Raw genomic sequence first — 13787 nt, forward strand, 5'->3', positions numbered from 1 at the left:
GATGAGGGCGTGCAGCGAGCTTGCCCCAGTGGGGCACTTCTTCCTGGAGACTCCGGGATGCCCTGGGATTGCCACAGCAGCCTCCACCAGCAAAGTGGCCGTCTCCTAACCATGACGCAATGGCATTCCCTGAGACAGGATTACACAAACATTCCCCTGGACATCATCAGCTGCTTCCTTCACATGCCAAGGGCACAGATCTGGCACACCCAGGGGGTTGAGAATTTCTATCGATGTTCCCACCAAGGTCCCTACACAGGGTTCACCCAAGACAGTGTTTGTTTGTTTTAGAGAGCAAAACCTTTTGTTTATTTTTGTTTCTGCTGAGGTTTAGTAACTTTTTTTGTTGTTGTTGAAGTGTAGTTGATTTACAACCTTGTGTTAGTTTCAGGTGTACAGCACAGTGATTCAGTTATACACATCTATATCTGTATAGATATAGATATTCTTTTCCATATTCTTTTCCATTATGGTTTATCTCAAAATACTGAATATAGTTCCCAGTGCTATATAGTAGGACCTTGTTGTTTATCCATTCTCTATACAAGAGTTTGTATCTGTTAACCCCAAACTCCCAATCCATCCCTCCCCTTCCCCCTCCCCCTTGGCAACCACAAGTCTGTTCTCTACATCTGTGAGTCTGTTTTTGTTTTGTAAATAAGTTCATTTGTGTCATATTTTAGATTCCACATGTAAGTGACATCATATGGTATTTGTCTTTCTCTTTCTGACTCACTTCACTTAGTATGATAATCTTACTCTAGGTCCATCCATGTTGCTGTAAATGGCATTATTTCATTCTTTTTTTTTATAGCTGAGTGGTATTCCATTGTGTGTGTGTGTGTGTATCACATCTTCTTCATCCAGTCATCTGTCGATGGACACTTAGGTTGTTTCCATGTACCCAAGACAATGTTGAACTTTACGCAAACCCTGTGCTCCTGGAAATCAGGGAAGGTTAAGGAATTGCCCCATCCTCTGTGTCCTGGAAAACTGCAGACTGCAAAGAACCTTCCTTCCCCACCTGAGTTAGATAAAACTCACAGATGTTCCCTTTGGGAACCTAGGACAAGGCCAGACACAGATCCTCCAGATTGCCATCCTCTGTCTCATAAATGATGTCCTGAGTGGTTTGTCCCCACTGATGAACTGGAACGAAATGCTTGTGAACCAAACTTGGGTTCAACGTCTCCCTTTGCCCCCCAGGACCTTGAACTTTGGCCCCCCCTCAGTCTGAGCCAGCAGCCTCTCACCCCAGCACAGGGTGCTCTTAGGAAAATATTCTCTGGTCTACATTGGATCATGCCACCCTTTCACCCCACTTCCCTTTGCCTAGTTCTTTCTAGAATACAGGTCAAGGGAATCAACTTTGCTCCTCCTATAAAAAAAGAAGATCCCCTTTTGCTAACTGTTGCTTGCTGACCTTATAGATAGAATGTTGTCCCAAATGCAATAGCCGCCCTGCCCCTAATGCAACAGTCTCTTTCCCTCCTTCCAAGAATCCTTTTTGAATAAAAGTCTCTCCTTACTAAGTCCGGATGTGTTTTCTTTTTTTGTTCTGACAAGCACAACCCGTGTGGGACTTTCAGTGTTAAATTCACAAAGGGTTCCTCCCAACGTCAATGCAAGTTCCTACCCTGGCGTGCTTTTCTCATCCCTGATGGAATCGACTTGCCAATATGTCTCCTTGCTTCATCTGTTGGCATCCCCTCAACCTTTCTGTTTTCTTTTAACAAGCTGAATGACCCCCCAATAAACAGATTCTCAAAACATAGTAATGCTTGCACAAGTTGTTTACCGTGGAGCTTTTGGAAGAAGGCAAGGGTGCTTTCTGGTAGTGACAGGGCTGACAGTGTGTAATGAGCACTGTGGCCACCTGTAACCACAATGGATCACAGAGGACACACCCTGGGCTCTCGCATCCCCCCTGAGCAGGGCGTGTAGGGAACCATGTCCCCTCTGAGTTGGATTCTTCTCTTGGGCCTTTCTTCTCCTTCACCAGCTGATCTGTGCCCAGAACTCCTCCTTTTTGGCTGAGTTACTTTTTATTTGGCACTTTCTTGAAACAGTGAGTGTTCATCAGTGCATTTGTAGCCAATGGCACCCTGGCCATCGCTGAGAGATGTAGCGGGAATCTGTTTCATCACACGGACCGCTGGAAGGGGGGAGGGGGTGGTCTGGGAGGTGAGGACGAATTCCTTCGGCAGGGCACACTCCCTCCCTGCTCAGAGCTGGAGGTGAGGAGTGATCTTCCACCACAACGGGGCGAGGAGGGGCCAGGAGCCCCCGTATGGTGCGTGGAAATGTTCCCCCAGGGAAGTCATTTGGGTAGTTGGTTTTGATCCCTTCACACTGGACATTTTGTGGGCTGTTCTGAAGAAAGAAACAGGTTCTACAGCCATCACTTCAGTCTCCTGGAAACTGATTCCATGCATGAGGGAGGAATTGAGTATTTGGTGATGGTTGGCCAGGTTCTTCATCTGTCCTATTTTCCTCCAAAGAAAACACAATTGTTCCCACCATGCAGGGATACGTGACTGGCATTAGCGTGCCTGCTCTGGTACTTTCCCGAGAACCGTGCTCTAGGACGTGGACGGGGGACCTACATCTATATTACAGGCAACGGACAGCTTTATTGACTAGGCAGGTGCTTCAGACAAAGTCTTTTGCACAACATAAAGAGCAAGTTACTCTTCTCAAATGACCGTAATACTCTTAGTGAAAACCTCTTTCAATTGAAATGGCATTAGCGTACATCTTATTTTCTGGAAAATGTATTGGAAACTGCATGAGAAAGGCACATTCTATATATTTTCTGGAGAACTAAGCTATTGGATAAAGAGGAAAACCAACTTGTTATGCAAAGACCTGATTCCCCAGGGGATTCAGTGACTCAATTGAAGAAATGGGTCTGGGGCTCCTCTGTGTTTAGAATGAGGCACTGTTCAAGTAGCCAGGGATACAATGTTGAGTAAGACATGGTCCCCTCCCCCAAGACATTTCTAGCCCGCTTTTACAAATATTCCAGTCAAGAATTCCCCACTGCCATGCAAGTTTTTGTTTTTGTTTTTCCTCGTAATACCATGCAATTTTAGGGCCTGGATCTGAAAGCACTGACAAGGAACAATGAAAAGAAAACAGTGACATCTACTTGGACCCAGACAGTAGTCCAAAGAATCATAAGCTAAATGACTTTGTCCTCTGTGTGATGTTTTCTTGATTATTTAAAAAACCAGAAGTCGATGCATGTTTTTTGCACTAAACGGTCACAACCCAAGACTCTCTTCTTTGATTTAAGGCTCTTTGGGGTCACTGAAGTGTCATTTGGAAAACTGCTTCCTGACGCATAATGTTATGGTAATGATACCCTAACGCCCGTGTAAGGGCTCTGCCAAGAGAGCTATCGATTTATCTCCTTCCAAGTATTGTTTTAAAACAAGAGGCAGCTGGGGGTCAAGAGAGAGACTCTGGGTTATAAGAGGCTTAATGCAACCCCAGGAATTTCTTTTTTTTTTTTTTACACACTTGAGAGGAGAAAGGTTGTTCATAAATACTCATTTACAGAAACAATTCGAGAGACGCAGAAAAGACACATTTCTCTTCCATCTGAGCATAGGATTATACCCTATGTAACAATGTAGGTGAGGGAAGGAGTAGAAAGTGCTAGAATATCGGGGTTATAGCTACAATCCAAGAGACCAGTATCAAAGCCCAGCCCTGCCACTCACTGATTATATCCATTTGGTTTATAAATTGGAATTTTTTGAACTTAGTTACCTCACATAAAGCAAAATTACCTGCCTCAAAGATAGCTGTGAGGATTCAATATAATATCGCATGCAAAGGCCAAGGAACAAAGCCTGGTACGTAGTATAAACTCAGTAAACTGTACAGATCATTGCTACTGCTATCGTTATATAGGAGTTGGACACAAAGTATTTACACATAAGGTGCTGGGTAAGGTGCTTGCTCTCAGTACTTGAGATGCGTGGTGTAATGTGATCATTAATTTTATGTATCAGTTGACGAGGCTATGGGGCCCAGTCATTTAAACACTAGTCCACGTGTGTTTTTTTTTAGATGTGATTACATTGAAATGAGCAGACTCTGAGTAAAGCAGATTACCCTCCATAATGTGGTTGGGCAGGGGATGGTGGGATGGTGGGTGGGTCGTATCTAATCAGGCGAGGGCCTTAAAAGCAAAGATGAAAGTTTCCCAAAGAAGAAGCAATTCTCTCTCAAGGCTGCCACATAGAATCTCTGCCTGAATTTCCAGCTTTCTGGCCCACCCTGCAGATATCAGACCAGCCAGCTGCCACAATCACATGAGCCAATTCCTTAAAATAAATCTCCTGATGGATACATACATACAAATACATCTATCTATAGTTACAGATGTAACTACTATATGTAACTACTATAGATCTTTATCTATACAATAGCTAATTGTAATTCTATTGAATCTCTCCATCTATCTATCTATCAAAATCTGCCTCCATCTCTCTATATAGCAAGAGACAGATTTAGCTATAGATAGCTATAGACAGATAGACACAAATTCCCTGATCTATACATCTGTATCTGTAGAGACCCTCTTGGTTCTGTTTCTCTAGAGAACTTGACTAACTCAGGCTGGGAGACCGACAAGTAAATAGACAACGTGATGCTCTGTGGTGGGTCTCAGCACAGCACAAGGTGCTATGGGAATGTACAGAACAAGACTGCTCTTTTTGAAGCCCGGATTGAATAAGCTGCCCGAGAAGACGGTTGAAAATGAGACCAACCTTTAGTGGGTGGACACGAGCGTCGGAACCCCCAAGGACACAGATGAGGGACAACTAGAGGATTAAGAAGATAAAACAGTGTGATGTGAGAGAGCATGAAAGCCCGGGGGGAGAGCTCTCCGAAGGGCAGGATTCATCCTATGGGAATACCACAGGGAGTGTGAGTTAGAGACTGGGAGGTTTGCATCTGGGATTTCAGGAGGGTCTTGGCACTGCATGAAACTTAGATGCAAGGCATGGCCATGGAGGTGGCTGGAGGGGAATGATGGAGAAGGTCCTGTGGGTGAGAAGAGCCAGAGCTCAGTGAGTGCCGTTCCCCAGAGGTGCTCAGGGCAAAGATAAGCGGCCACGCAGTGGGGAGCAGTGCAGGGTAGCGGCGGCCTCAGGAAAGGGCCGGATGGTGGAAGAGATGGCAGGTGAACAGGCTGAGAGAGCAGAGGTCCTCGGTGTAAAGGTAAATGGCCTGGAGGTGGGAGAGCAGCGAGAGGCTAGGTCAGGAGCCAGGGCGGTGGGCCAGAGCTCAGGAGACGCAGGCAGGCGCGATGACCAGACAGGCCCAGCTGTCCGGGGCTTCTTAGGAAGTCCTGGTCCACTGGTCTCAGCCTCAGATGCACGTTAGAACCACCCGGGGAGCTTTACAGATATTGCTGCCAGGGTCCCACCCCCAAAATGCTGTTGTCACTAGCCTGTCTCCCTCCGTCATGATTTATGTGCCAAAGACTATCTTTCATCATCACCAAAATTGTGCTCATGCATCCCCGTGCTGGCTGACGCTGTTGACTCACTCCCAGGATCTACTGAGACCAGCAGCTCCCCGGGGACATTGCCCTGTACACTGACTACGTTTCTTCAACCCCCGGCCGGGCTCCAATAGACAGCCTGGTCCCCAAAGCATCTGTGAAAAGGAGGCAGGGGAGTCCATGTGGACATGGAGGGTGTGGACGCCTCCAAAATCACACAAGGGTGAGTTACCCGATTACCAACCAGCCAGCCACCCACAGAAACTCCCCTGAAGGCATCTGCTCTTGAAGTGGACGTGGGCGTTGCACCTCATGGTCCACAGATGGCCTGGTGTTCCACCTCCCCCAAGCCCACAGGGGTCACTGTCTCTTGGCAGCTGTATCAAGGGTGACTCTACCATAGTGAGCAACCAATGGGGTATGAAAGAATGTCCCCACGGGAGGCCCATTCTAGGAACAAAGGCAGATCTCCCAGCTCTTTGGAACACATATCTTCGCAAAAGCTAATTAGCCTCTAAACCCTAATCACAACTAAGGCACACAATCTATTGCATCTGATAACATGAAAGGTACAATCATACTTTCCAAGCACAGAGTACTTCCACCTGTTGAAGCAAATCTGAACAGAAAAAAAATACATCATTTTACAAGTTTTCTACGAAACACCCGTAGCTCTTGACAACAGATTTTGACTTAACTCAGCGATGAGCTGCCATTCAGCCAACCTTTAGCCATTATTGTAAAACCAGGTTTTGGAAGGTACGCTGCTACTTAAAGTTAGAAGTTGATACAGTACTTACTTAGTGCTGTGGAACACTGCAGAATGCAAGAAGGGACCTGCAAAGGGCCTCTTAAAATAAATATTTCCTTTTTGGCAGAAAATATCATTGCAGGGTCCCCCATGGGTAGGGGAGTGGGCAGTGGACAGTAGTAGATGGGCTGACACTGCATTTGAGAGTGGAAAGAATATATCCAGCATGCAGAATAGACTGGGCTTCTCCTATTGGGCCATACGTGCTGGGCCTCTTTGCATTCACCTTCTAAAATGAAACTTCCCCAGACAATAATTATTCATGTTTTCAAAGAAGAGAATAACCATTGCTCTCCTGGTGGCTCCAAACTTAGAATTTCAGGGTCTAATTTAGACGTACTCACTTAACAAGCCAAGCTTTTATCCATAAAGACTAGAGAAAAAGAGAGAATGATTTTTATGATGGGTGGGGTCAATGGATGCCACAGCAACTTCTAGATGCAGCCCCAGTCTTGCACCCCTAGGGTCACGGCTGCACCACCAACAAGACGGTGGTCCAAGTTCATGGGGCCACTTGGTGGATCCATTTACATAGGTGGTGCTCCTGGAGCTTTACACAGCAGCTCCTATATAATTCTGGACATTAACATGCTCAAGGAGACTTGAGAATAGCCCTTTTGAAGTAAGGTTCAGCATCACTGTCTCAGCTACTTCCTTGGGGAATTCTGAATGTGAGTTCCATTAAAAAAACAATACAGCAGCAAAGGGGCATCCTACCACGGCTTCTTTGGAGATTTCACTCCCACATGATACCTCTTGGATGAGAATCAAAGCTTTTCGTGTACCTACCATTCTAGGAGCCAAAATACCAAGGTGAAAACCCTCCCATGTGATTGTTTGAGCACAGAATACAAACAAAATAATTAGCAACTCAAAGGGCATTTCAAACATGCGCCAACATGGAACCATGCGAAACAGGGAAGACTCCTGTTTGTAAATTCCGACTACTCAGACAGACTTTAAGGATTCATATCCTAGGCAACAGAAATGTGCTCTGTAAAAGAAATCTTCCCAGAGGCTTTTCCATATTTGCCATGGTTAAGCTTACATTTAAATAAACGAGGAGTTTCTTACCTGTCTACCAAGTGGTCCTTCTGCAAATCAGCTCCCTGCTCTCCAAGTCACTCCACGAATGAGCAGAAAGAACCAGATCTCATTGTGGGGACCACAGGCTGTCCTCCTTGTGGAAGGGCAGTAGAAACTTCAGCATCAAGCCTTCAGAATGTAGACGCCAAAGTGTCAAGTGCAATTATCTAAGAAGAGAGGGCTTGGTGCAAAACATCGATGCCCCGCAAATAGGAAAATGGCATCTTTGACTGACAGTCAACAGTACACACATTCATGGAGTTTCTTCCCCAGAATAGAGACTGTTTCTATGTTGACACACATCTCTTGTACCTTAAAGAATGATCGATGGAACACATTTGAGACACTGGAGTGCGTTTATGGCAGTCATAGGATAAGTCATTATTTCCATGCGCTGTGGTTTGAGTTTGTGACTTTGGACACATTGATCATTAAGGCAGAGGGGGAGATACAAGTACTGACAAACTCTCAGCAGCACCTAAGCTAGGACATCCCAGAGGTGGCTACCTGGGGCCTCTGCCTGGGGCCCCACGTGATGGGGCTCCCAGGTCAGTGATTCGAGGAACCAAAGGCAGGTAGACTCTCCATCACCTGGGGCTAGAACGCTGAGGCCCTTACCCTGCCAGGCCATAAAAAGCCCCACCATGGCAAAGAGAGTCAGCACAATGAAAAAGGCATGGGATCTGTATCGAGAATATGATCCTGGGCTCTGCCATTTTGCAGCGTGGTGGCCATGGCCACGGACTTGGCAGGAATATGGCGAAGGACCTCCTGGAAATTCTTGGATTCCAGGCCCTCGAGACCTCCTGTCCTGGCAAAACAAATTCTCCACATGGCCCAGCCCCACTAGCCTGGACACCAAAGTTTAGGGCCAGGGTCCTAGGTTGTCGTGAAATGGTCCTTTCCCCTGATGAGCTCTCATGCAACAGGTGGCCATTAAACGTTGCTTAAAGGATGTGAGGCATTCGGGAATACCCCATGGCTATGGTTTCCAGAAGATTCCAGTAAGAGAGGAAACTCTGTCCGCCTTCTTTAGTTTTCAAGCCCTATTCTGTAGAGTGCACTGCGGTCCTCTGTACATCATGAGGTGTGACATCCTAGAGGCCCTTTGGCTTTTTAGTGATCTCTTTGATGGAGCCCAAGATGGTCTTCATGCTGAATTCCATCTTCAGTGGGCAATATCATATAAAGTTCTTTCTGAAAGAAAAGGGAAAAGAACCAGAATCAACAATGGAAACATATCTGTTTTACTCTGTGTTATTTAAATTATTGGAATAAAGAAAGTAACCTTAAGTTTAATTTTAGTTTTAATTTGCTTTTAATAAACTTGCCCAGATTGAATTTACCACTAAAGAATGAGAAAATAGCAATAATTGACTCCATTTAGGTCAAATGTTGGTAATGATGTTTGATCAAAGGCAGATTATCTTACAAAGGAACAAATGACAGTGATACTCCCAGATTGAAAACAACAACAAAGAAGACATAACAGAACCAAAGGGAAAAAAAAACTTTCAAGAATCAATTCTGGGCCATCTGAGCCAAGGAATATTTTTACAGATTGGGATGGTAAGTCATGACAGTACTATGAAGCTACCAAAAGCAAAAAGGTAAGGCTTTTGATACAGCGGAAAATGTGAACTGTATTCCACAACCTTGGTTTCCTGTCTCTTGATAAAGCAGCCTGCATTCAATCCTTTCCCAAGTCCATCCGCCAGCCTCATGACCTCTGAACTTTAGATGTCCAGGATTGCACCTCAAAGTAACACTAAATAGGATTGCTTGCTAAAGCTCTGGACCAGCTCATTGCAGACACTGCCAGGATCACGTATCAAGGAACAGGCAGAGGATAAGTATCGTTAGACACGAAACAAAGACTCATGGCTGAGAGTTGCTTCTAGCTTAATACTAAGTTATTTAATATTTACTGTTATAAAATGTTATAACAATGTTATAATATATAAAATATAATGTTATAATTTAATGTTATATTATATAACACTGTTATCTTCCAAAGTATGTCTTCTTGCAGCTAAATCAGCAGGCAATTGGTACAATTTGACCATACCAATCAATACACTGTGATTAAAATATTTCAAAATAAATACAATGCAGGAGTTTTGGAAAGTGCCATTTTTTATTTTGTTTAGTTCTTCAGTCATAGTTGGTCACTGCCCTCCCCCGCCCTGATCTAGATAACACTAACAAAAATATGTTCTCCATGACTCAGACTGTCCTAGACATACTGATGAAGAGATCAGAGGGAATTGTTAATTACAGAGTTCTAGACTGTAAGTTTGTTCCACAAACTCCTTGCAGATAAAAATGAAAGTGATAAATTAGCTGTCACCACTTTGGAGATAAAGATAGTGGCATCTCACTGTCATGGGCATCGCTTTATAGGCACAAATGGCATATTTAAGGAATGAAATACGAGGGGGGGAGATATGCACAAACGAAAAATAAGGTCACTGAATTCATCATGGGTGAGATATTCCTTGGTGTAAAAAATTGGTTGTGCAGCTGTGATCCTGCAGCAGTGCCTGCATAGAAATGTTTAAAATGTGTTTTTAAATGCACATGTTCCTAGAACCATTTTATTGGAAGATGAAACACAGCATCTGGTCTCCTGCTCTGTCACCCTTCTCAGAGACAGATTCAAGCATCTCCAGATGAGTAATATCCATGAATTCTGAGGTTAGTGATGGAAATTGATGCTCCATCCCTGCTGAGAACCAGGAGTGACTGCAAGTCCAGGACTAACTAAAGGCTGGACCCCAACAGTTCAGGCTGGTCCTCACTAATGGTTTCAGGGTGAAAGGCACATCTTTAACATTGGTATCACTGTTATAACTCTTCATTTATTTTTATCTTGTTTATTATTTTTCAATATACTTTTAAAATTTCCCCATAAAGTCTTTTCACCAATTTTTTTTCTGTTCATTACTAATCCTTTATATTTTGGGGACTTTTGCGAAAGATATTTTCTAAAAGCGTGTGATCTAATAATTGCCAGCATATAGATATACAAGTGATAGTGAATATTTATGTTGTATCCAGCAACCTTGATAAACCCTCATCGATTCTAACAATTTATCTAAATATTCTCTGAGATCTGAGGTTTTCAAGGTAGACAGTGAATAAGCTCTGAAGGATAACAGCCTCTTCCTTTATAATATTCATATGTTTCATTTTATTTTTTCTTATATCATTGAGCTGGCCTTTAGTACTGCCAACACAAAGCTGAGTGGGGGTTGTAATAGAAAGCATTCTTACTCCTGATCTTAAACAGGAATACTTTTACCTTTTCACTATTAAATATAATACTGAGTTTCAACTCAGTTTTGTGGGGTTTTTTGATATATATTATTTATCAGTGTAGGAAAGTTATTTTCTATCCCTAATTGCTAAGGATCTTTTTTTTTCAATAAGTCAGGAATAGATATTGACTTGATCAAATGATTTTTCTTCATCAGTTAAGACAATCATACAGGTTTTTCCCTGGTAATTAATAGACTGATCTTTCTAATGTTGATACAGGTTTGTAGTACTAGGATAAATCCATTTTTTTCATGATTATTATTCTTTATAGTTTGCTAGATTGTTAATATTCTGTTTAAGATGTCTGTCCCTATATTTAATAGGATTTATTCTCCTTGGATAATTTAATTATTAAAGTTAGGCAGTCTCAAAAAAATGAGTTATGTTTGTTTTCTTTGTTCTCTGGAAGAGTTGTAATAGTTTGAAATTACTTGTTGATTGTGAGATTTAACATATAAAACCATCAGGGCACAGGCTTTTCTTTGCGGAAAGTTTTCGTTTGTTTGTTTGTTTTTGTTGTTGTTGTTTTTACGACTAACTCAGTTTTTTATAGTTTATTTCTTCTTGAGTCAGTTACATTTTTCTAGAATTTTGAACATTTAAGTTTTCAACTTTATTGCTATAAAGCTGAAAATGCTATCATTTTATTATCTTCTTGACCTCAGAAGCATCTATACTTTAAAAAAAGTTTATATTTGTTCTCTCCCCCCACCACCTTCTCTTTTCCTCTCCTCCCCTCCCCTCCTCTCTCTCACTCTTCCCTTCTCTTCCCTTTCCTTCCCTCTCCCCTGTCTCTCTCCTATTCAGTCTTGCCAGAAGTTTTCCAGTCTTACTAATTTATTCTTTCTGACTTGTGGAAGTTTTAATCTGTTGTTCTTTTCCTAACTCCCTGTGCTAGATGCTCAACTCATTGATTTCCATCCTATTTCTGTCCTCATATAAACATTTAAGGCTTTAAATTTCCCTCTCAATACTGCTTTATTGCATTCCCCTTTAAAAAGTATATAGTGCTATTATTGTTTATATATATTTTCAGTTTCCTTTATGACTTTTTTTTTGACCCACACAGTTGTTTTTTTTTTTTAAGTGTGTGCTTTAAAATTTCTATATGGAGGTTTTCTGTTTATCTCTTTGTTCCTGATTTCTAACTTAATGCATTATGGGGAGAGAATGTGACATGTCCTATGAGCGTGATGAGATTTACCTGATAATCTGCTTTATGAACTGTGTTCAATTGTCAAAATTATTCCTTATATTGTATTGAGATACGTATCTTTCGTTTGCAGGCTGCAATGTCCTTTCGCTAACATGAAACACATGATTTCTTTTCGTTGTATTTTCTGTTTTAAAAATTTCCACAATATAGGGCAGTTATTGAATTGCTGAGCAATGTTAAAAAATAATTCATTCAAGTATGTTGATAGAGTGCTTAGTACATGCTCATTATGGCTGTACGCTAGGCATTAAGAACACAGGGATGACAGAGACTAACACAGTGCTTGTTCCCATGGACTTAACTTAGCATCTAGATGGGCAGAGAGATAATTGCTCACATAGTTATTTAGTTATTGTTGTGTTAAATGTCACAGAGGGAAAGTACAGTGTGCGATGAGGCAGGTTCTCTCTGAGATCAAGTACCGTGGCTATAGCATGCGAGTCATCGCTAGCTGTACTCAGAAGTCTCGGCACAGAAACACCAAAGAGTCACCCAGGAATATGACTCATCAAGTACAGGTGTATCCCTCTAGCCTGCTGTGTTTCTCCTCCTCACCTCTCTCCTTATCTCCACCAGTTCCTAGTGATGTGTCCTCTTTTCCTTTTCTCCCACTTACCCGTTCATTTTTTGGTTCCTAACCACCATAGTGGTCTTTCTCTGAAAACATGTTACGTACTGGATGCTCGGGACAAACCTCCACAACTCTGAAGGTGTGATCTGTTCAGTAGAGTTTCTGATGTCACTCACACTCCATCAGTTGGTTTTTTCCAAACCCAAAGTTACATGGTTTACCAAATTTTGCTCTTAACTGAGGATGTGCATATATAAATATGAAAGACTATTTTAAGTAGTTACTGTGCTCTCTGTTATTATAATGAATGCAATCACAAAATGAGGTCCAAAGTAAGGTTATTTCCATTTCTGCCATGTTCAACATCAACATTCATTTATATTGTAATTGTGTGAGGTGTGAGATTATGTGAGGTTTTGTGTGTGTTTTTGTTTGTTTGGTTGGTTTTGGTTAGACTGATTATGCTGAAGGCTCATATTGCCACAGCAGTCAATTAAAATGTCTGGTTATTTTTGTTTTTACCATCGATCAGCCCTGTCCCCGCAAGCTGGTACTTGAGTGGCTGGTGTATTTGAGCAAAAAGTGGCACTTTGCTGCTATCGGTCTCCCTCTTGTTAGATTCATTCCATTGATCCAGGCCAGCAAGTCTCCTCTGGACCTTGTTTCTTCTTTTCTCTTTTTCATTCCTGGTTTCTCTTGGTCTCAGTTGTGCCATTCAATGTATTGGCTAATCACTACTTTGCACCCCTGATCAGCAGGCTATCCCTTTCCCTGTCCAAGTCTCCCCAGTTGAAATGGTCAACAGGAGAGGGCCAACAGGAGAGCCAGAGAGAAACATACTATGAGAAACATACTCCAGCTGGACATCCATCCCTTAATCATCAACTTCAATCATGTTAAGTTGATCTTGGTTGATCCCAGTCCTCAAGGGCTAGGACTGAAAACACTGTCAAAATTCTGCTCAGATGGAGATCATGCCCTTCAAGTCAACTGCATTTCTTGTATTTATTAGTCCAGTGAAATGAGCCTTGTCTGGCAGGACCTGTTAATGATGAGCCCACCCTGACTCACAGTGACCTCCACTTTCTTAGTTAAGTGCTCACCAACCGCCTTTTTAAATACACCATCTCCAAATGACCCTCAGGGAGGACATTAAGCTCATGTTCCCTCAGAGCTCTGGCTTCCTCAGCGATCTCAAGCGAGTTCTAACCACCACCTCCAGCCTCCTCTTCTCAGCTGTCCCCGCTTGACCTCTTTC

The 13787-nt window shown here is 42.7% G+C and overlaps 1 protein-coding gene and 1 long non-coding RNA gene across 2 annotated transcripts in view; both read right to left on the reverse strand.

The window, feature by feature from the left end:
• The window catches only part of LOC133081685 (uncharacterized), a 222603-nt gene extending 215039 nt beyond the window's left edge, over positions 1–7564 (reverse strand). Inside the window, exon 1 of the long non-coding RNA XR_009698893.1 lies at positions 7410–7564. This is a non-coding gene — a long non-coding RNA (uncharacterized LOC133081685). The remainder of the gene's footprint in view (positions 1–7409) is intronic.
• A 7-nt stretch (positions 7565–7571) lies between these two features.
• Positions 7572–13787, reverse strand: part of LOC133081684 (pseudouridine-5'-phosphatase-like) — a 136139-nt gene continuing 129923 nt past the window's right edge. The window contains exon 4 of the mRNA XM_061178044.1: positions 7572–8618. Within this exon, the coding sequence (XP_061034027.1) occupies positions 8538–8618 (81 nt within the window). The 3' untranslated portion in view covers positions 7572–8537. The remainder of the gene's footprint in view (positions 8619–13787) is intronic.

The sequence above is a fragment of the Eubalaena glacialis genome, chromosome X (assembly GCF_028564815.1).
Source record: "Eubalaena glacialis isolate mEubGla1 chromosome X, mEubGla1.1.hap2.+ XY, whole genome shotgun sequence".
In the NCBI taxonomy this organism is placed as follows: domain Eukaryota; kingdom Metazoa; phylum Chordata; class Mammalia; order Artiodactyla; family Balaenidae; genus Eubalaena; species Eubalaena glacialis.